Source organism: Indicator indicator, chromosome 26 (assembly GCF_027791375.1).
Source record: "Indicator indicator isolate 239-I01 chromosome 26, UM_Iind_1.1, whole genome shotgun sequence".
Classification (NCBI taxonomy): Eukaryota; Metazoa; Chordata; class Aves; order Piciformes; family Indicatoridae; genus Indicator; species Indicator indicator.
The window spans coordinates 16,670,184-16,693,315 of NC_072035.1; the positions used below are offsets into that span (position 1 = coordinate 16,670,184).

The 23,132-nt window shown below is 53.5% G+C and overlaps 1 protein-coding gene across 2 annotated transcripts in view; it reads right to left on the minus strand.

Moving 5' to 3' along the window:
- The window catches only part of NF2 (NF2, moesin-ezrin-radixin like (MERLIN) tumor suppressor), a 74,729-nt gene that overhangs the window by 13,385 nt on the left and 38,212 nt on the right, over positions 1-23,132 (minus strand). For both annotated transcript variants that reach the window (XM_054392978.1, XM_054392977.1), the window contains exons 9-14: positions 21,228-21,302; positions 19,713-19,826; positions 13,534-13,656; positions 12,950-13,167; positions 10,307-10,412; positions 2,836-2,963 (exon numbers count right to left, since the gene is read on the minus strand). In XM_054392978.1, the coding sequence (XP_054248953.1) occupies positions 2,836-2,963; positions 10,307-10,412; positions 12,950-13,167; positions 13,534-13,656; positions 19,713-19,826; positions 21,228-21,302 (764 nt within the window). The remainder of the gene's footprint in view (positions 1-2,835; positions 2,964-10,306; positions 10,413-12,949; positions 13,168-13,533; positions 13,657-19,712; positions 19,827-21,227; positions 21,303-23,132) is intronic.

The following is a 23,132-nucleotide window of genomic DNA, read 5'->3' on the forward strand; positions in this document are numbered from 1 at the left end:
ATGTGACTGTGGCAGCTGACAACAGAAATACAGCTGTGCAGTGGATAAGGAATTGTTTGGGTGATGGCATCCCAAGGGTGGCGGTCAACGGCTCCATGTCCAGGTGGGACAAGTGGTGTCCCTCAGGGGTCTGTACTGGGGCCAGTGCTGTTCAGTATCTTCATCAATGTATCAGTAAGAGGAAGACATTTTTGATGCTGAGGGTGGTGAGAGCCTGGCCCAGGCTGCCCAGAGAGGTGGGAGATATCCCATCCCTGGAACCATTGCAGGTGAGGTTGGTTGTGGCTTTGAGCAACCTGCTCTGGTTGCAGCTGTCCCTGCTGGCTGCAGTGGATGAGCTTTAGAGGTCCCTTCCAACCCAAACGAGTTCACACCTGGGGAGGCCACACCTGGAATACTGTATCCTGTTTTGGGATGCCTAATTCCAGAGAGACAGGGATCTGCTGGAGAGAGTCCAATGGAGGCTGTAAGGATGATGAAGGGACTGGAACATCTCTGCTATGGAGAAAGACTGAGAGACCTGGAGCTGGTTAGTCTGGAGAGGAGAAGGCTGAGAGGAGACTTTATCAATGTCTATAAATATCTGAGGGGTGGGTGCCAGGATGAAGGTGCCAGACTCTTCTTGGTGGTGCCCAGTGACAGGACAAGGAACAACAGGGATAAGCTGGAAGCCAGCAGGTTCCACCTCAACATGAGGAGAAACTTCTTTGGTGTGAGGGTGTTGCAGCCCTGGAGCAGCCTGCCCAGAGAGGTTGTGGAGTCTCCTTTTCTGGAGACTTTCAAATACACCTGAACATGTTCCTGTGTGACCTGCCCTGGGTAACTCTACTGGGGCTGGACTGGATGACCTCTGGAGGTCCCTTCCAACCCAAGATTCTATGATTCTATGACTACACAGTTTCAGTCTATATGGTGGTGGTTTGAGCTCTCTCCCACCACACCCTCGCTCAAGCCCAGCTCACAAACTGCATGGCACGAATCCTGGCAGTAAGAAAGGTCTCTCATCTACTGACTTCTCATGTTTTAGAAGCACTGAGCTTGTAGAACTGTGTGGGAGCAAGCACTGCCCCCAAAATACCAGGTATTTTTTAGACACACAGTGTGCCTGGGAGAGAGAAAAGGCTCCCAAAAAAGCAAAGACAAAAAAAAAACAAACCAAACAAACCAAATCCAGCCCTTGTCAGGACTCAGCCCTTCCATGGTGAAGCTGGAGAAAAATCACACTTGTACTTGTACTTGTACTTGTACTTGTGATGAAACACTGAGAGCCAGGTCCAAGCAGCAGCAGACTAACAAGAACCTTCCCAGAGTGCCAAAATCTGCAGCAGGGTTTAACTCAGCACCTGAGGAAGGAGAACAGTCCTGGAGCAGACAGCAGAAGCAGGCTACAGCTTTCAGCTTGCAGCAGAGCCAAGCTCTTCCTGCTTAGGAGAGTGGGATGACCTAGTTAGCAACCTGGGTACAGAACTAGGAATTATCCTGTTATTGTCAGCTTCTCTCTTCTTCCTTCTGGCTTCAGGGAAAGTTCCTAACCTCTGTCTCTAGCCCAGTGTCTGGGGGAGGCAGAGAGAGGACCGGGCAGAGGCACAACGAACCACCCTCTGGGGTCCTGGAGTGTTTCATTCCAGCCCTTGAAAGCTGTGGCCAGAGAACTATGGCAGAACCCTTCCAGCTTTGATCTGCCCCCCAGTCAAGGAACAAAGCACATTATTCCTGCAGAGATTAAAATCTGATCTGCTTTGATTTCAGCTAAATTGGTAATTTTGAAGGCTGCACTTCCCCCCTCAGGAGCACACCAGATCAAAGCTGCTCGGCACATCCAAGCCTGCTTGCGCGCAGCTTTTCTATCTAAACGTGACGCAGATTCCAGGAGAGAGAAAGGGATGAAAGCCCCAGGGTAGGACCTCAGCACATGCCCCAGCTGCCTGCAGCACCTCTGGACACTCTGCTAACAGCTCAGTGCCCCAGCAGCCAGGTTGCTGCTGGCTCTGTCTGCAACATGGTCATCCCAGGAGTATCAGCTCCTTGCCCTGAGAGGGTGGCAGCTCTGCAGGATTCATTACTTTGGTGGTTAGAGAAAATGTGGGTGAGGTGCTGCTGAGAACCTATGGACTGGTTGAGGTCTCCACTGCAGGTGGTCTAGTCCCAACCCTGTCTTACTCAAAGGGTAAGTTTGAGCAGGATACTCAGGTCCACCTCCAGTTATGTTTGGAGTATCACAGAATCCCAGCATGGTGGAGTTGGAAGGGACCTCTGGAGATCATCCAGTCCAGCCCCCTGCTAAAGCAGGGCAGCCACAGCAGCTTGCCCAGGAGCACAATGGCTGGGGGGGGCGGAAGCTCTCCACAGAAGGAGACTCCACAACGTCTCTGGGCAGCCTGCTCCAGGCCTCCAGCACCCTCACAACAAACAACTTTCTCCTCCTCTTCACATGGAACCTCCTGGCTTCCAGTTTGTGCCCATTGCTCCTTGGCCTGTTGCTGGGCACCACTGACAGGAGTCTGGCCCCAGCCTCTTGCCCCCCACAGGTCCTTTATCTCTTGCTGAGCATTGATCAGCTTCCCTCTGGGGCTGCTCTTCTCCAGGCTCAAAAGCCCCAGGGCTCTCAGCCTTTCCTCCTCACAGAGATGCTCCAGGCCCCTCCACTGGCCTCTCTCCAGCAGTTCCCTGCCTGTCTTGAACTGGGGAGCCCAGAACTGCACCCTGGACTGCAGATGCGACCTCAGCAGGGCAGAGCAGAAGGGGAGGAGAACCTTCCTTGACCTGCTGGCCATGCTCTTCTTCATGTCCCCCTGAAATCCCAGCCCTGACCTAGCCTGGATACATGCCACATACTTCTCCTTCTCGATTTCCATGGAAAGCCTCTTCATGTCTGTATCCTTGAAGTCAAAGGACAGGCTCTCGTTGATGAGGTTGAAGCTTGGCAGGTCTGTAGGCAGCGCCGTTGTGCTCGAGTTCATGGACTGCTGGAGAGAGACACAACACTGATGAATCACTTTGGATGAAACCTACAGCAAACCTTCTGCAACATCAAGGGAAGATCAAAGCAACACCTCAGCAGCCAGCACAAGGGGCTGTAGTAACATCCTGAGCTGCTCCTCAGACAGGTGGCACCACGCTCGTGGCGGAGGTGGGGGTGTGCCACCTGCCAGCAGCGCTGCGTGGGAGGGAGCTCACCACTGGTGTGGGGAAGGGGAAGGGGCAGAGGTATTCCTGAGAAACCACCACGTTGTTTGTCTGAACCAGCCTCAAACCTTCTGGGGAGCAGATCATGAGGCTCCTTGTCAGCTGCTGATCTTAGCACAGAGGATGGTGAGTACTCCGAGGTGCTGCAGAAGCCCCGGCCTGAAGTCCCCTCCTGCTCCACTCCCTCTTCAGTTCAGAGCTATTGCTCCTCTCTCTGCTCTTTGCAGTGATAAAGAGGACACAAAACAACCTCTGCCTTCAAAATCTATTGACACAACTTGGTCTAATCTCGGTTTTATAACAATGTTGGGCAGAAGGTGACCCTTGAGAGCTATCTGACAGCTACTTAACATTAAATATCTGAAGGGGACCTATAGGAAGGCTGCAGAGGGATTGTTTAGAAGGGCTTGGAGTGATAGGATTGAGGGTCAACAGCTTGAAACTGGAGCAGGGGAGATTTAGGAGGAAGTTCTGCACAATGAGGGTGGGGAGACACTGGAACAGGTTGCCCAGGGATGTGCTTGTGAGGCCCTCTCCCTGGAGACATTCAAGGTCAGAGCTGATGTGTCCCTGGGCAGCCTGCTCTAGTTGGAGGTGTCCCTGCTGGCTGCAGGGGGGTTGGACAAGATGACCTTGGAGGGTCCCTTCCAACCTGATGCTATCTCTGTGTAAATCACATTTTTAAAGCACAAGGTTTGAAGAGTGGCAATACTCTTAAGACTCCATGTGACAGCAGGGTCCTGCACCTGCTCCCCAAAGTGTGAGCCAAGAGCAACATAACCCCAAGGGTTAACTCTGGGTGCAGCTTAAGGTCCACAAGACAGACTGGTAACATTTTTATCTTGGCAATAATTTGCAGTTCCAAGTGTCCAGGAGGCACTGCTGGGAAATGCAGAAATATGACAGGGAACGATTTGTCTCGCACCCGAGCCGGAGCTTGGGACATTCTTCCTCCTGTAAATGCTGTGACATCCCCCACAGACACACACTCAGATTTTATCTTCCCCTAAAAAATGTCCCTTCTCTCAAAACCCTGTCACAGCTCTAACAAATGACCTCATTACCAGCAGAGGAGAAGTGGCCTGGCTCAAGCCATCGCTCTGCTCTCACAATACGTTAGACGAGGTTGCAAGCAGTGGCACACGTCAAGGGTGGCACAGTGGCTTCAGGCAGCAGAATATGTGCCTGGAGCTGAGCCAGAGCCTCTGCCAGTGTGCTGAGCCCTCATTCTAGACAGGAGAAATCCAGTCCAGCACCTAAAAAGCACTCACCTTGCTGCTAGCTGCTCCTGCTTGCTTTAATGGATTCCTGTAATGAAAACAATGTGCCCAGAGCAGCCTGGACTGGTGGGATGGCAGAGGTGGTTTTAAGCTACCAGCTCCAACAAACCAGATCTTCAGCTCCAGCTTCTATCCCTCATTTCTGCTATCTGGGCTGCTCCAGGGATGGGTTTGCAGTGAGCTCTGCCTCCCCAAGACCTGTGGTGACAGATTTACTCTGCACGATAACCTGCCTCTTCCCTCGCTGCCAGCCTGGAATGCACAATCAGCCAGGGCCCGTCCCCAGCTTGCCCTCTGGCTGGACAACCCCAGGAGGGGTGACATTTCCTTCACCCTGAAAAGGCAAAGCTGGGATGCAGCCACCTAGGACAAGCCTAAACAAGGCAGCACCCAAAAGTGAGACCCACAGAAAAAGGAAAGAGGGTTTGTTGCTCCCCTGTGCAATGGCTTTCAGGGCAGGATACAGCCACATTAAATCAGGAGCTGGCACTGGAAGCAGAGTACTTGAATTCCAGTCCCCAGGGAAAGGGGACAGGTCTGCCACAGCCCTTCTCTGATTTCAGCACTTGCATCACATGGATCATAGAATCACAGAATGGCCTAGGTTGGAAGAGAGGGCAGGAATACCTCTCATCTAGACTTGGGTGCTCACAGCCTCATCTAACCTGGCACTGAACACCTCCAGGGAGGGGGCATCCACAGCCTCCCTGGGCAACCCCTTCCACCACTCTCATACTGAAGAACTTCTTCTTAAGCTCCAGTCTAACCCTGCTCTCCCTCAGCTTCAAACCATTCCCCCTTGTCCTGACTCTAGACACCCTTAAGAAAAGTCCCTCTGCAGCCTCCTGTAGGATCCCTTCAGATATTGGAAGGCAGCTCAAAGGTCCCCCCAGAGTCTTCTCTTCTCCAGGCTGAACACCCCCAGCTCCCTCAGCCTGTCCTCATGGCAGCTAGGAGGATATTCAAGTCTCTTCCCATTTAAGGCACACAGGTGTTTGCAAAGCCTTTCCCATGTGAGCTTCTCCCAGCTCTGCCACACAGGGCAGCCAGAAGCTCTTGGCTTCCAAATAACCTTTAGGATTTTATTCAGCAACAGCTTAGTGAGTTTTGCTTTTAAAAAAAGCCCAAACAAGAGCAGTAAAAGCTGAGCAGGAATTTCAGTTGCTGCAACCATTAAGTGCAGATACCAATTTGTCAGGATTACCACAGCCACTTCTTGCCTGTCCTCAGCAATGAAAATCTGAGAGAAATCAGAGAGCAGCAGCAATGAGGAAGAGTAAGGGAAGAGCAAAGAAAGCTGGGGACAATCTTTTGAGCAGGGCCTGTTGTGACTGGAGAAGGGGTGAGGGTTTGAAATTAAAAGAACGAGATTCAGCCTGGAGAGAAGAAATAAATGTTTGACACTGAGGGTGCGGAAAGCCTGGCCCAGGCTGCCCAGAGAGGTGGGGGATGCCCTATGGATGGAATCATTGCAGGTGAGCTTGTTTGTGGCTCTGAGCAACCTGCTCTAGTTGCAGGTGTCCCTGCTGGCTGCAGGGGGGTTGCCCTAGATGACCTTTAGAGGTCCCTTCCCACCCAAACCAATCCATGATCCTACAGTCACACTGCTGCATGTATGTTTGAGGGCAGAGGAGTGGGAGGTGCTGGGATCTGGTTCCTGTGCAGCACTTCAAAGAGGGCCTTTGAGTGAGCCTTCCTCCTCTTGCCTGCTCACTGAGGATGACCTTTAAAGGTCCCTTCCAAGCCCAAACATTCCATGCTTCCATGATTAAAGAGCACACTGAGGTGTAACACTGAGAGCCAAGCGCTTCCCTGCCATCTGCAATAATGCTGGGCAAGCCCTACAGGAAGTGTAGAGATTTGTAACCCAGGGGACAGGAGTGTCACTGGCACACAGGGTGATGAAGGGGACACAGCCCTACTCCCATCTGGGTTTCCTCAGCTGGAACAAACTGCTCGGCCCTGGTACTGCACTAAAGCAATTTCCTGCAGTTAACAGAAGCAAGCATGGCACTGACAGAGGTCATCCCTCTGGAGCACAGAGCCAGGCAGGGGGAGCACAGAGGTGTCAGGAGGCTTCCCCTGCAGGCAGAGCTCCTCCTGTTGCTGCTGCCTTTCCCAAGAACTTGTGCAAGCCCAGGACAGCTGCTTACTACTTCAAGAGGATCCAAGAAGCTGTGACTGCCTTTCATCTTGCCAGGAGTGGTACCTGAAGGGCAGTGCAGGAGGCAAAGAGCCATCAGCAAGGCAGTAAAGAATGAATTGTTCTGCCAGCCCTGATGGCCTGAGACTCAGCTTCACATCTTCCTCCTCATGCATCACCCTCCAGTCCCACCACAAAGGCAGCCTGGGCTTCAAGGACTACAAAGACACTGAAACAATCTTTAAAGAACCAGGGTGGGAAACTGGAAAGAAAAAAAAAAAAAAAGGAAGATTCAACTGTTGTCTGCCTTTTCTGCAACACATCCATCCAGTCCCCTCTTCCTCTCCTGCTCTTGATCCCCAGAGGGAAGTCCTGTCTAGGTCTCAGAGCCAGGGGACATCACAGCACAAGCCCTGAGAGCACAGAAGGGAACAAGCTGAGCATGACACCCTTGGTAAGGAAGAGGAGCTGCAGGTGTGCACTGTTTGTCAGAGCTGCCATGCACCTGAGGGAGATGAGCCTCCCAACAGCAGCTTTCAGAGCTGCTTCATGCCCCAGGCCAGCCTGGGCTTGTTCCCTTCCCTGGGCTGCCTGCTAGCTCCCTTGGTGAGCAGGCAAGGGGAGGAAGGTTCACCCCAAAGCCCCTCTTTGAAGTGCTGCACAGGAACCAGATCCCAGCACCTCCCACTCCTCTGCCCACAAACACACACAGCAGCAGCATCACAGAACCAGAGAGTGGCTTGGGTTGGATGGGACCTGTAAAGCTGATCCAGTCCAACCCCCTTGCAGCAGCAGGGACAGCTGCAACCAGAGCAGGCTGCTCCCAGCCCTAAACAACCTCACCTGCAATGCTTCCATCCATAGGGCATGTCCCACCTCTCTGGACAACCTGGGCCAGGCTCTCACCACCCTCAGTGGCAAGCATTTCTTCCTTCTCTCCACTCTGAATCTCCCTCTTTTAATTTCAAACCCTCATCCTGGCACAGCAGGCCCTGCTCAAAAGCCTGTCCCTAGCGATGGCAGTGGCCACAGGGGACAGGAGAAGCAAGGCAGGCATGACAGGAGGGAAGGCTCAGCAAGGTGTCACCTGCATATGGACACAACAGTCACACTTGTGTCCTCCTGACCTTGAGGAGCAACAGCTGTGGAGTCTGTGTGACAGAGTGCTCCTCCTGGGGCTCAGAGAGGGGCAGGAAGAGTGGGACCTGCAGGAAGGAAGCCTGCCATCTAAGTGGGGAGGAGAAAGCATGGCCCCTTCTGTCCCAGCACCAGCAGCCCTGCCAGGAAGGCCCTGGCTCCTCAGGGAAGGGAGGGGACACAGTGCCATGTGTCTGGAGGAGGCAGTGCTGCCTGGATGGCCTCCAGGTGGATGCAGCTGGTGGGGTGGAGCTGAGCTCCACAAAACCCTACAATGGTCCTAGTAATGAGAATTTAACTCTACAGGCAGAGCACAGCTGTGCTGCTGGCACCAGCACTGGCATTGTGTGTTTGTGAGGGGGCAGTCAGGCAGAAGGGTCCTGCCTGTGGGACCAGAGATGTGTATGAGCTGCCCAAATGATGGCTGGAGCAGCCTCACAGTAGAGTTCCAAGGAGGACATTCACCCTGGACACAATTTAAACCCTGAACTAAAGAGCTCATGGAGCCCAGAATCCTTTCAATATGTCAAATAAGGATCCCTCCACAGCTGAGCTTTATCAAGCTAGACTGAGTGTCCCACAACCAGCTCTTGGTCATTTCTCATCACTGCCACTTTTCAAAGCTTCTGAACATTTTTGCAGGGAACTTCACACTGGGGACAGACTTTGGAGCAGGGCTTGTTGAGACAGGACAAGGAGTGATGGTTTGAGACTAAAAGAGGAAGATTCACATTGGAGAGAAGGAAGAAATGTTTGCCAGGGAGGGTGGTGAGAGCCTGTCCCAGGTTGCCCAGAGAGGTGGAGATGCCCCATGCCTGTTGCAGGAAAGGTTGTTTAGGGCTCTGCTACAGAGCAGCCTGCTCTGTTGCAGCTGTCCCTGCTGGCTGCAGGGGGATTGGACTGGATGGCCTTTACAGGTCCTTTCAAACCCAAACCAGTCTGTGACTCCATGAAGGAGCCTGCAGGTCCAAATGAAAGCCTCAGCACTAGCTGAGCTGCTAACTCCACGTCCATCTGCAGAGCTCACTCTTGATGTTGCTGAGCTCTCACCCCTCAGCACAGTCAGGTAGCCAACCTGCTGCTGGTGACAGGTGGGAGCTGTGTGGAGGGAAGCTCTTGATAGGTTTTTGCAGGCCCTGCAGCACAATCAGAGGAGTTGGGGACAGAAGTGCCAGACAGGTCTGAGCAGTGGCCATGCAGTCTGGAGTGTCAGTCCCCAGCAGCAAGCAGGAACAGATGCTTCAGAGGAAGGTGTGAAATCCTCTTAATGGGCAATTATGGAATAATCTCCTTTAAAGGAAGGTTTCTTTTCCCCCAGCACATAGATAAATTGCAGTTTATGCCTAAAAAAATTAATGTACAGGTTCTGAAGAACACTGAGCCTGCCTAGCCAGAACAAGGACATCCTCTCACTTCAAGCTTCTTTAACCCTATCTCAGGGGCTAGTGCTGAGCTGCTACAGTCCCCACCTGTGCCACCAAAGTGCAGCTCTGACCTGGTTGTTGAATTCATTTTATTTCTCACACAACCCCAGTGTGGTGGGGCTTGGAAGGGACCTCTGGAGATCATCCAGCCCAACCCCCCTGCTCCAGCAGGACACCCACAGCAGCTTGCCCAGCATCACAATGGCCAGGGGGGGGTTGGAAGCTCTCCACACAAGGAGACTCCACAACCTCTCTGGGCAGCCTGCTCCAGGCCTCCAGCACCCTCACAACAAACAACTTTCTCCTCCTCTTCACATGGAACCTCCTGGCTTCCAGTTTGTGCCCATTGCCCCTTGGCCTGTCCCTGGGCACCACTGACAAGAGTCCAGCCCCATCCCCTTGCCCCCCACAGGTCCTTTATCTCTTGCTGAGCATTGATCAGATCCCCTCTGGGGCTGCTCTTCTGCAGGCTCAACAGCCCCAGGGCTCTCAGCCTTTCCTCCTCACAGAGATGCTCCAGGCCCCTCAGCACCTTTGGAGCCTCCACTGGGGTCTCTCCATTACTTCCCTGTCTCTCTTCAACTGGGGAGCCCAGAACTGAACACAAGACTTCAGATGTGGCCTCAGTAGGGCAGAGCAGCATGGCAGGAGAACCTCCCTTGACCTGCTGGCCATAACTCTTGTTCATGAACCCTAGGAGACCATTGGCCTTCTTGGCCACAAGGGCACATCACTGCCTCATGGGCAACTTGAGCCCCAACACTCCCAGGCCCTTCTCCATGGAGCTGCTTCTCAGCAAATCACTGGTGCAGGGGGTTGTTCCTCTCCAGGACTCTATACTTGCCCTGGTTGAACTCCATGAGGTTCTTTGACTGCCTCTGATTTTACCAGCAGTTATATTGCCCTTGTAGCATGAGGCAGGGTAGGTGGGGGAGAAAGGAAAAAGAATAAAGTGGTCTTCTGGATGGGTGCCTGGCTGGAAAGGGCAAAAGCAGTACTCAGGGGTTCTGAAGAGCTGCTCAGCAGTGCAACGAGACAGATCCTACCTCTGTGCCAACAGGAGAGGGGCACGAGGCTCCTCCAGCCTGCAGAGCAGGGCTGGGAGCTGGGGAGTGTGACACAGATCCCTGCCTCACCGTGTAGGATGACTTGCTGGTGATCTCCAGGAGCTTCTGCTTCGCTCTCCGCTCCGACTCGCGAGCCTCCTGCAGGTCCTGCTTCAGCTGGTCAGCCTCCTTTGCCCTGCGGAGCACAGAGCAGAGAGCAGCCCTCAGATCCCAGCTGGGAGGAGGCAGAAGGTGGAGAAGCAGGACTACAGGGCTGGACATGAAGATGGACAGGAGCAGGCAGTGTGAGCTTGCAGCCCAGGAGGCCAGTCACAGCCTGGGCTGCATCCAAAGCAGCATTGCCAGAGCCAGAGAGGAGATTCTGCCACTTGGCTCTGCTCTGGGGAGACCTCAGCTGGAGTCTGTGTGCAGGTGTGGGGAGACCTCAGCTGGAGTCTGTGTGCAGGTGTGGGGAGACCTCAGCTGGAGTGCTGTGTGCAGGTGTGGGGAGACCTCAGCTGGAGTGATGTGTGCAGGTCTGGAGCCCTCAGTATAGGAAGGACATGGAGCTGATGGAGAGGGTCCAGAGGAGGGCCAGGAAAATGCTCAGGGCTTGGAGCAGCTCTGCTATGAGGACAGGCTGAGGGAGCTGGGGGTGTTCAGCCTGGAGAGGAGGAGGCTCCAGGGAGACCTGAGAGCAGCCTGGCAGTACCTGAAGGAGGCTCCAGGAAGGCTACAGAGAGACTGTTTACAAGGGCTTGCAGTGACAGGATGAGGGGCAGTGGCTTCAGACTAGAGAAGGGCAGATTTAGATTGGGTGTCAGGAAGAAGTTCTTCACTCTGAGGGTGGTGGAACACTGGTACAGGTTGGCCAGGGAGGTGGTTGAGGTCCCTTCCCTGGAGATATTGAAGGTGAGGCTCTTTGAGGCCCTGGGCAGCCTGATCTGGTTGGGGCTGTCCCTGCACTGTGGGGAGGTTGGACTGGATGAGCTTTGGAGGTCCCTTCCAGCCTGGACCATTCTATGATTCTATGACTAGGTTGAGATTTGTCCCACAACAAGCTGTAAACTATGAAATCATTAGAGCAGGGGAAAGAGACCAGAACCCGTGACTTGTGGGATGTTCTAATTAGCACAGAAATCCAAGCTATGGGAAGTAGCTCTGGCATGGGCTGTGCATCAGTGAGCAAGGCTAAGGCTGGAGAACCATGGCAAGGTGCCAGAGCTAGGAGAACAACTCCAGAAGCTTGAATTTACAGCAGAAGGGGCAGGAATTTTTTGACAACTAAACCTGTACTAATGATTATTTACTAGATTGAAAAGGAAAAAGCAGCCAGGACTGCAAAGCTTTGCCTACCTGCAGGGCCTGATGATTCTAGGAGTGTTTACCCTTGAGGCTCAAGGAGCTCTCGACAAGGAGAAGCCAGAGGAGGGAAGGATGCTTTCTCTGCCAGCTTGAGATCTGAGGGGAGACTTCACAAGACAGAAACCAAGGCAGGAGGAGAAGGACAAGGGCTGACACAGAGCAAACTCTCATGTGAAAAAGTGTAATCAGTTGGAAGGGAACAAGAATAACCTTTTACTTGCTTGCTACCAAGCACACCATGGGACCTGGACTCTGGTATCAAGAGGATGGCAACACCAATTTTAACAAGGAAGGACTCCGGGAGCTAGGAGACCTCAAAGCTAACCTGAACCAGAGACCTTGTGACTGGTAAAGGAAAACTGAACAACTGAGGGGTAAGCAGAGGAATAAAGAGAGAATTTGGAAGGCAGATCTACCATCCAGAAGGGAAAAGCAGCCCAAATATTGTCAAACACTTTGGGGAATGCAGTGGGTGTTTGCAGAGAGAACCCAAAAGTAGAGCTGGCTTCTGCTGCTGCTCTCAGGGTGTGAGTGGGGTGGAAGGCAGAGTGCCAAGGACCTTAGAATCACAGGATCACAGAACTGTTTTGGTTGGGAGAGACCTTTAAAATCATGAAGTCTGGATCATGAACTCTGGAGAAGACAAGGCTCTGAGGTGACCTTCTGGTGGCCTTCTAGTATCTGAAGGGGGCTACAAGAAAGCTGGGGAGGGACTTTTTAGGATATCAGATAGTGACAGGACCAGGGGGAATGGAATAAAGCTGGAAGTGGGGAGATTCAGACTGAGGAAGAAGTTCTTCACCATGAGAGTGGTGAGAGCCTGGAATGGGTTGTCCAGGGAGGTGGTTGAGGCCCCATCCCTGGAGGTGTTTGCAGCCAGGCTGGATGAGGCTCTGGCCAGCCTGATGTAGTGTGAGGTGTCCCTGCCCATGGCAGGGGGGTTGGAACTGTCTGAACCTTGTGGTCCCTTCCAACCCTGACTGATTCTATGATTCTCTTCTATGATTCTAAGTCCAACCTTCTCCCACACCAGCTGATAGCTTTCTCTGCTGCTTTCAGCACAGGCTCTCTCCCAAAGGTGGCTTTGGAGAAGGGCCTCCAGCTCCAACCCAGGGAAAGCTCAGGGCCACCAGTGCTCTACCAGCACCATCTCCCACCCAGGGAAAAGCCTGTTTGTGGCAAACAGTGGAGGTGGAGATTGAAACCAGCTGAGCCCTGGAGCCATCTGCTGCTGCACATGGCCAGGAGGCCAAGGGCTCATGTCAAACCGTTGGCTGGACTGACTCAAGGCAGGAGCCACCACTTCAGCTAAGCCAGGAGGGGGTTGGAAAGCAAAGCAGAGGCAGCTGCAAGGTGGTACCCTCTGACCTCCTCTCCGACTCCTCTGCCATTTTCAGCGCCAACATCTCTGCCTCTAGCACCTTCTGTTCCATCAGCCGCTTCTCCTCCTCGGTCCGGATGGCCGTGGCTTTGATCCGCTGCATCTCCTGCTCAGCCTCAGCTGCCTTCTGAGCCAGCAGCTTGGCCTCCTCCTCTGTGATCTGAGCCTTCTCAGCCAGCAGGTCTGCTGTCTCTTCAGACCTCATCTGAGAATTAAGGCAGGGTTAAGCCACGGGGCACCCCCAGCAGCTCCCCAGGTGTGCTCACAACCCCCAGGGCACAGCCTTCAGCTGCTCACTCCACAGCCCAGAGTCCCTCCCTCCCCATCAAAGCCTGCAGTCTTCTGCCACCAAGACCTGGATGTGCCCAGCCTCCAGCCCAAATCCTCCTCCTTTGTGCTCCTCCCACAGCAGGCCAGCAGGATGAGATCAACTCCATCCAGCCTCCTGCTCACCATCCACCAACAGGTTGAGAACAGAGGACAGCGGCAGTGTGCCTCCTAAAATGCCTCAGCAGTGCAGGGAGTGAGGAACAGCTGCAGTGCCTCGGGAAGCAGCCTCCCAGGGACCTACCAGAGCCTCGTTAGCCATTGTTGCCTCCTCCTTCAACTGCATCAACCTCCTCTCCAGCTCATCCCTCGTCCTCTCAGCTTCTTCTCTCATTTGCTTCTCTCGGGCCAGACGCTGCCGTTCCATCTGGGAACAAGGGATGGGGGAGAGGAGGAGAGTGAGGAGAAGTAACACACACCAGAAAGGGTTCTCCTCCCCTCAACTCTGCCCTGCTGAGACCACATCTGGAGTATTGTGTCCAGCTGTGGGCTCCCTGGTTCAAGAGGGACAGGGATATAATGGAGAGTGTCCAAAGGAGGCTACAAGGCTGATGAAGGGAGTGGAACATCTGTCTGGTGAGGAAAGGCTGAGAGCCCTGGGGCTGGAGAGGGGAAGGCTGAGAGGAGACCTTATCAATGTCTATCAATACCTGAGGGGTGGGTGTCAGGATGAAGGTGCCAGGCTCTTTTCAATGGTGTCCTGTGACAGGACAACAGGCAACAGATACAAACTGGAACTCCACCTCCACATGAGGAGAAACTTCTTTACTATGAGACTGTTGGAGCCCTAGAGCAGGCTGCCCAGGGAGGTTGTGGAATCTCCTTCTCTGGATACTTTCAAGACCCATCTGGATGTGTTCCTGGGTGACCTGCCCTGGGTGACCCTGCTTTGGCAGGGGGGTTGGACTGGATGATCTCCATAAGGCCTACATCCAAGCCCTACCATTCTGTGATTCTCTGATTCTCTCCTTAGGGTGGGGGTTGGAGCACAGGACTGCCCTGCTGCCTCCTCTCTGCTCAGCAACACAGAGGACATCACTAGGTGGGGTGGTCCCTGCTCCATGGAGAAGTGCCATTCCTGAGACAATCCCCCACCCTCCCATCAAGCTGTCACCCACAGCACTGCCACATAAGCTGCCTGGAAATGATGATGTCCCCAGACAGGTCCCTCCTGTGCTGACTCACAGGGCAGACTCAGACAAGTAGGGTCCCAAGAGCTGCAGCTACACCTACAGCTTCTTACAGCAAGTTGAAGAGGAAGCAAGGCTGGGCTGAAGGGCAGTCTGAGGGCATCCTCAAAGCATCAGATACAGACACACCACAAGACAGGTTTGAAGGATGCAGATAGCTGCTGCTTTTGATCAGACATCTCACCTGCCACACTGGAAGCTTCACTTTCACTCATTTATATTGCTGGGAGATGATGGGATGTAGAGCAGCCCTGTGGAGAAGGACCTGCTGGTGCTGAGGGATGAAAAGCTGGACATGAGCTGGCACTGAGTGCTGCCAGCCCTGTCCTGGGCTGATCCCCAGCAGTGTGGAGAGCAGGGGCAGGGAGAAAGGGGATTCTGCCCCTCTGCTGTGCTGTGCTCTGCTCTGCTGAGACCCCCCCCACCCCCTGCAGTGCTGGGGCCAGCTTTGGAGTCCTCAGCACAGACAGGGACCTGTTGGAACATGGACAGAGGAAGCCACAGCAATGCTGGGAGGGCTGGAAGCCCTCTGCTGGGAGGCCAGGCTGAGAGAGTTGGGCTTGTTCAGCCTGGAGAAGAAAAGGCTTCAGGGAGACCTTCTGGTGGCCTTTCAGTGCTGAAAGGGCTGAACAGAAAGGTGGGGAGAGACTTGTGAGCAGGACCTGTGTGACAGGACAAGGAGTGATGGTTTGGAACTAGAAGAGGAAGATTGAGAGTGGAGAGAAGGGAGAAATGTTTGACACTGAGGGTGGGGAGAGCCTGTCCCAGGTTGCCCAGAGAGGTGGGAGATGCCTCCTCCCTGGAAGCATTCCAGGTGAGGTTGTTTGGGGCTCTGAGCAACCTGCTCTAGTTGCAGCTTCCCTGCTGACTGCAGGGGGGTTGGACTGGATGATCTCTAAAGGTCCCTTCCAACCCAAACCAGTCTGTGGTTCTACAGGGGAGATGATAAAGAGTGCCACCACCTCTCTCAGATCCTAGACACAATAAATCTCTGCCTCTAGTTCAGCCTGGAGAGGAAGATGAAAGCTACACTCAAGACCACCCACCAGAACTTGTCAATTCATCCAAGAACACACTGAGAGCATTGTGCAGACCAAGCATGCCCCACAACTGCCTCCCCACCAGCCATGCACCTGAAGGGAGCCAGGGATAATGAACACAGCTTCACAGATTGTAGCAGGTTGGAAGGGACCCTCCAAGGTCATCTTGTCCAACACCCCTGCAGCCAGCAGGGATACCTCCAACTAGAGCAGGCTGCACAGGGACACAGCAGGGCTGAGCTTGAAGGTCTCCAGGGATGGGGCCTCCACCACATCCCTGGGCAACCTGTTCCAGTGTCTCCCCACCCTCACTGTGCAGAACTTCCTCCTCATGGCCAACCTAAATCTACCCTGCTCCAGTTTCAAACCATTGCCCCTTGTCCTGTCCCCACAGCCCCTTCTGAACAGTCCCTCCCCAGCCTTCCTGGAGGTCCCCTTCAGATATTGAAATGCAGCTCTGAGGTCTCCCTCTGGAGCCTTCTCTTCTCCAGGCTGAACAGCCCCAACTCTCTCAGCCTGTCCCCATAGCAGAGGTTCTCCAGCTCTCTGATCATCTTTGCTGCCTCCTCTGGACCCTCTCCATCAGGTCCATGTCTCTCTTGTGTTGGGGGTCCCATGGGTGGAGACAGCACTGCAGATGAGGTCTCAGCAGAGCAGAGCAGAGCAGAGGGCCAGGATCTCCTCTCTCCATCTCTGGCCACACTGCTTTGGATGCAGCCCAGGCTGCTATTGCCCTTCTGGGCTGCCAGTGCCCATTGCTGGCTCCTGTCCAGCTTCTCTTCTACCAGCACCCCCAAGCCCCTTTTCTGCAGGGCTGCTCTCAGCAGCCTGAGCTGCAGCACAGCAGAGAAGGGTGAGTTACAACTCAGTGCTGGGCAGCTGGAAGGCACAGCAGCAGCCACCTGCTGGGTTTAATAAGGGAAATGAGTGGCACAAGGCACACTGCTGTGGGGCCTGGCCACCAGCTGTGCCCGAGAGTGGCACACCCACTGCTCCAACTGCTCCACTCCTGCCTGCTAAAGGTTCTCCTCATCAATCATCATCACAATCTGCAGCCCACTGGGGATGTGTAGGAACAAGGACTCCTAACAGAAAAAGGATAGAAAGGATAAAGAGATAAAAAGGAGCAGGGGTTGTCCTGCTGGAAAGCAGCTCCATGGAGAAAGACTTTGGAATCCTGGTGAACAGTTAAGTGCTGGAGTGAGTCCAGAAGAGGGCCATAAGGGTGATCCAAGGGCTGGAGCACCTCTGCTATGAGGATAGGCTGAGGGAGCTGGGGTTCTCCAGCCTGGAGAAGAGAAATCTCTGGGAGGGACTTAGAGCTGCCTTCCAATACCTGCAGGAAGGCTGCAGAGAGACTTATCAGGAGGGTGATTAGAGCCAGGACAAGGCGGAATGGTTTGAAGCCAAGGGAGAGCAGGGTTAGACTGGAGATTAGGAAGAAGTTCTTCAGTATGAGGGTGATGAGACTCTGGAACAGGTTGCCAAGGGAGGTTGTGGATGCCCCCTCCCTGGAGGTGTTCAAAGCCAGGCTGGATGAGGCCTTGAGCACTCAAGTCTAGCTGAGAGGTGTTGCTGCCCACAGCAGGGAGTTTGCAGTAGATGCTCTCTAGGGTCCTTCTGAGCCATTCTATGATTCATGTCCTGTCCTCCCCTGCCACCCTACAAGCCACAGGAAGGCAAACTGCCCCAGGAGGTGCCTGCAAGCCGAACCACATCACCTCTCCAGTTCAGCTAAGCACCTCCCCACCAAGTGGACACACTCAAAATCCATCATCTCAGCACTCCCTTAAGCACACAACCCTCCTGGGTACCAGCACCTGCTTCGCTCTCCTCCACTGCTCCCTGGCAGCTTTCTGGCACCAGGGACATTTATATTCTGAGCAGCAGCAGCAGCACTGGGATTAGCTGTGCAGGTTTCAGTGAGTAGAGAGAAGGTCCACAAGCAGCAAACAATGATTCATGCAATCCAGTTTGCTGATAGATGCTGAAGGGCTGCACACTACTGCCTGCACAGAGCAGTTCGGGCAGCCCGGGGCTGACTCTCGGCAGAGGCAGGAAGCTGGCAGCCATTGGCATGCAGGCTGCACACCCCCTCCATCACTGCCTGCTTACAGGAGGAGGAGAGGCACAGCAACTCCAGCCAAGCCCAGCCCCCACTTCAATTGCAAGTGATTACCCCAACAGACATCTCTCCAGCCTCACAGATTGGGTTGGAAGGGATCCTCAAAGGTCATTTCATCCAAGCCATCCCCCTGTAGTCCGCAGCGACACCTCCCAGCCAGAGCAGGCTGCCCAGGGCGACATCGAGTCTGAGCTGGAATGTCTCCACAGATCACAGCTCACAGGCACAGGATGTTAGGGGTTGGAAGGGACCTCCAAAGATCATCAAGTCCAACCCCCCTGCCAGAGCAGGACCAGAGAATCCAGCACAGGTCACACAGGAATGCATCCAGAGGGGGCTGGAAAGTCTCCACAGAAGGAGACTCCACAACCTCTCTGGGCAGCCTGTTCCAGTGCTCTGTGAGCCTCACAGTGTAGAAGTTCCTCCTCCTCTTGAGGTGGAACCTCCTGTGCTGCAGTTTATATCCATTGCCCCTTGTCCTATCCCAGGGTGCAAGTGAGCAGAACCTGTCCCCTGCCTCTAGACCCCCAGACCTCAGATATTTAGAAACATTTATTAAATCCCCTCTCAGTCTTCTCTTCTCCAGACATAACAGCCCCAGGGCTCTCAGCCTCTCCTCATAGGGCACTGCTCCAGTCCCTTAGTCATCCTAGTAGCTCTCTGTTGGACTCTTTTGAGTAGATCCTTGTCCCTCTTGAGCTGGAGAGACCCACATCCCTGTGCATGGTACACAGCTTCTCCAGAATCTGGATCAGAACTCTTCCAGATTCCAAATTCAGCACACTGGCCAAAGCTGGCCTCTAACAGCTGAATGCAGCCCCCTCCATCCTTGTCCAAGGAGCGTCCTCAGAAAGGACCAGCATAAAGGGAAGCCAAGGCTGTGAGCCTGATAGTGCTGCATCCCAAACCAGGGAGATCACAGGGCAGAAGGGAAAAGATCCACAGGAGAAGAGGATCTGGAGCAAAAATGAAGGTGAAGAGAAAGTTTGACTTACTAAGTGCTTCCACCATGCAGCTGGAACCAGGAGAGCTCAGAAAAGGAGCACAAAAACAGAAGAGGGAGGAGCAGCTGCTGTCGAGAAGCTTAACTTGAGCTTCCCCCTTCCTCTTCTGTGAGCCTGATAGTCCCAAACCAGGGAGGTCTGCACATCCTGGGCAACCTGTTCCAGTATTTCTCCATTCTCCTTTCTTCCTAATGTCCAACCTAAATCCAGTTTCAAACTATCACTTCTCCTTCAGGTAAATGAACGAGTGGGACAGCAGGGCAGAGGGGTGGAATGATCTGGTGGAGGATGTCCATGCTCACTGCATGGGAATTGGACCAGGATGACCCCTGGAGGTCTCTTCCAACGCAGACCATTCTATGATTCCATGCAAATGGTTTTTGGGTGGTGTGAAGCTTGCCTTAAATTGCACCACACCTTATAAAACCTGAAAGGAGGTTGTAGTGAGGTTGGGGTTGGTCTCTTCTCCGAAGGAACAAGTGATAGGACAAGGGGAAATGACTTGAGGTTGCACCAAGGGAGACTTCGATTGGGCATTAGAAGAAACTTTGGCATTGAAAGGGTTCTCAAAATGTGAAACAGGCTCCCCAGGGAGGTGTTTGAATCCTCATCCCTGGAGGTGTTTATGAGACACAGAGACGTGGTGCTGAGGGATATGGTTTAGCAGCAGACTTAGAGATAGAAAATGGTTGGACAAAATGACCTTAAAGGTCTTCTCCAACCAAAAGGATTCTGGGATTCTGTGGTCTCTCCAGCCTGGGACCCCAGCCCCTTCTCAAGGCAGGGGAGATCCATGCACACACTTGTAGGGTGCCCAGATCAGCTCCTCCCTCCTTTCCATCCTCCCAGTTTTGTTTCTGAGTGTAGGGGCTGGACCTGGGCTGCCATCAATGTACAGAGCCAAGCTGAGGGTGACTGGCAAGGTGCTGAAGAGAGATGTCCAACTGGACCATCCCTCAAAGCTGCTCCACAAGCTCAGCGTCACTCTGGGAGCTGTTCCTCCCCAAGCTCATTTGCACTTCTCATGTTGCCTCACATTTAGAGTTACAGGAGATGTCTCTCACCTGCTTCCTGGCTTTCTCCTCCCTGGCCTGTGCCTTCATCTGCTGGACCTCCAGTGAGTCTGCTTTTCTCCTCCTCATGAACAGGTCGTGGTTTCCAATACACAGCTGGAGAATCTATTCCAGGCAAGGGTGAAGAGTGGAGAGAAGGAGCTGGAGATGTGATGCCAACGAGGTGGTTTGTATTCTTGACACATAAAAACACTAGAGCTGCTTTGGGTTGGTGCTTCTAAGCACTTCCACCCCCTGATCTCAAACCCTACACCAGCTCTCCTACCCACATGAGGGGCAGGAGCCAAGTCCCAGCCCAAACACCAGCAGCTCTTTGCAGAAAGCCATTTTCTGTTCTCTGTACAGGCAGCACAGCATGACTCTGGCAAGCCTTCTACCAGCCCTAAAAAGGCATCAGGCTAAATAATGAAACCAGGACTTCCACAGCTCTAAGTGGTTCCCTGGTTCTCAGTGTCCCCTTTCTTTAGGTTCAAGGTGAATTTGCACCTTCTCCCAACTGCATGTTTCAAGTTCTGAGACTGAAACAATCAAACAAAGATAAGGAAACCCACTTCCACTTATCAAAAAACCTCCTTGCACATCTTCAGAAACCTTTGCTGGAGACTTTTGAGCACCAGTGTGGTTTCCTTTGGTAGTCAAGGAGGGCAAGTAAGGAGGTAATACTAGAGGAAGGTTAGCAAAGAGGTGGGCACACAGAGGAGTAAAGGATCTCTTCAGCAGTAAAAACAGGTTTCTAAGCTCAGATTCTTTTCTGAAGGACTGGCTCATGTGGCCTTCTCCCATTTCACAAGTCACAAATTACTTCCCTGGAGTCAGAGGAGCTTCAGGACTATGAACCTGACAAGTGCTCTACTTCCTGACAAAGTTCCACTTCCCTATGGCATGTGAAGCACAGGACACCTGCAAAGGTCCTCTGCCTCTCTGATAAGGATGGTAAAAAACATCCTCCTCTGCCTTCTGCAGGTACCTTGTGCAACATAGCACAGTACACAGCTCCTCCAGAATCTGGATCAGAACTCTTCCAGATCCCAAATTCAGCACACTGGCCAAAGCTGGCCTCTAACAGCTGAATGCAGCCCCCTCCATCCTTGTCCAAGGAGCGTCCTCAGAGGGGACCAGCCTAGGAGAAGCCAGGGCTGTAAGCCTGATAGTGCTGCATCCCAAACCAGGGAGATCACAGGGCAGAAGGGAAAAGATCCACAGGAGAAGAGGACCTGGAGCAAAGATGAGGGTGAGGAGGGAGTTTGACTTATTAAGTGCTTCCACCATGCACAGCTGTAACCAGGAGCACAGAAAACAAGAGAGGGAGCACAAAAACAGGAGAGGGAGGAGGAGCTGCTGTCGAGAAGCTTAACTTGAGCTTCCCCCTTCCTCTTCTAGAGGCTGTGACCGAGCAGTATCTGCTCTACCAAACCACATCTCCAGCCCAGCCAGGCCAGCACACTCCCTCCAAAAGCTGGGAGGGCAAGCTGCAGGCAATAAAACTGCCTCTGCCTGCAGACTTACCAGCTTGTTCACACGCAGCTTGGAGGAATTGAACTTAAACACATCGATCTTTTTGTCCAATGGCTTAATCGTAAACTGAGGAGGCAAGGAAAAGGAAAAACAATGAAGAGGGAGAGAGAGCTATCAGAGAGCAACACATTAATAAAAACACAGCTATAAAAGCCTCCCTGAAAGCTCTGCTCAGAGGAGGGTCAGACAAACAAGGCTGGGAGCTGTCCCCAGGGCTGTTAGCCAAGGGAGAGAGCAGCTATCAAAAGCAACCAAGGAGACAACTGCTCTGCCAGACAGAGTCACAGGAGCCAGGAGAGTGCTGTCCACCTGCAGACAGCTGCTGTCCTCTGCAGAGCAGCTGGCAGAGGGGACAGCTCAGCACCTCCTGAGGAAAGGCAAGATGCTGCTCTCCTGGCAGTCACAGAGGACCTCCAGTAAAAACTCCTGATGCTTCTGAAGGGAGGAAGAACCAGCTCAGCTGCCCAATGGATGGGCAGGAGGCTTGCACCAGGGACACAGCACCAGAGCTGCTGCTCTGCCTGTTAACATCTCCAGTCTCAAAGGCTGCCCACAAAGGGATTTTCCTTGTGTTTTGTTCTCCAGAAGTCAGCTGTGTCACCAGACTGCTCTACAATTCCAACTGTTACTCCCTCTCTCTTATATTCACACTCCATGTGCCAACCCAAGAGCTGTAATCATGCCCTGGGCTCGTCCTCTCCAAAGGGCTTCCCCACAGCAGGTCTCTGAGGAGGACAGGGGTGGCATGGCCAGACTCAGGAGGAGTATCTCTCAGGAGGAGTCTTTCTCAGGAGGACAGGGGTGGCATGGCCAGACTCAGGAGGAGTTTCTCTCAGGAGGACAGGGGTGGCATGGCCAGACTCAAGACCTGTGGGACAGATAGAGAGCAGACTCTGAACTACCAAAAGGATGTCTGAGGAGCTGGAGTGTTCCTCCACCCCACGTTTGCAGAAGGCCACAGGAGGAAGGCTGAGGAGGCAGCTCAGAAGCAGGCAGTCTGTGCCCATTAGAGCAGGTCCATTTGTCATCGTGCTGTGCTGCCAGGAAAGGGCTCAGCACCACGTGCCCTGGCAGTGCTTCCTCTTGGCAGTTTAAGAGCACATCTCTAAGAGCAGGCAGACAGGTGTGAGCATCCCTTGGGGCTCCAGCACAACCCCCATCAGTCACTGAAAGCAACAGCAGAAATACTGCTGGAGGTGGACTCCAGTTCCTCCTGACCAGTCCATCTCTGTCAGGGCAGATTAAAACCCCCTCTGGTGCCAATGAGGCTGCCAGACCCAGATACCAAGCTGGGCACTATTAGGTCAGGTCTACTTGTGGCCACTCCTCACACAGATGATTGACCTGATGGAAGCTGGCAGTCTGCTGCTCCAGGAGAAAGCTCTGTTAGAGTCTCACCTCAAGGCCTGGAGCTTGTGCAGCAATGCCTGAGCCAAAACCTTCCTGGGGCTGTTTGACCTGGAGAAGAGAAGACTCCAGGGGGCCCTCAGAGCTGCCTTCCAATACTGAAGGGAACCTGCAGGAAGGCTGCAGAGGGACTTTTCATGAGGGTGTCTGGAGACAGGACAAGGGGGAATGGTTTGAAGCTGAAGGAGAGCAGGATTAGACTGGACCTTAGGAAGAAGTTCTTCAGTACAAAGGTGGTGAGATTCTGGAATGGGTTGCCCAGAGAGGCTGTGGATGTCCCCTCCCTGGAGGTGTTCAAGCCAGGCTGGTTGAGTCCTTGAGCACCCAAGTCGAGTTGAGAGGTGTCCCTGCCCATGGCAGAGAGGTTGGAGTAGATGAGCTCTGAGGTCCCTTCCAACGTAAGCCATTCTGTGATTCTGTGACTCCACTGCACTGCTCTGCCACAGGCAGGAGAGCCTCTGACAGCCAGCAGCCAGGGCTGCCCTGCAA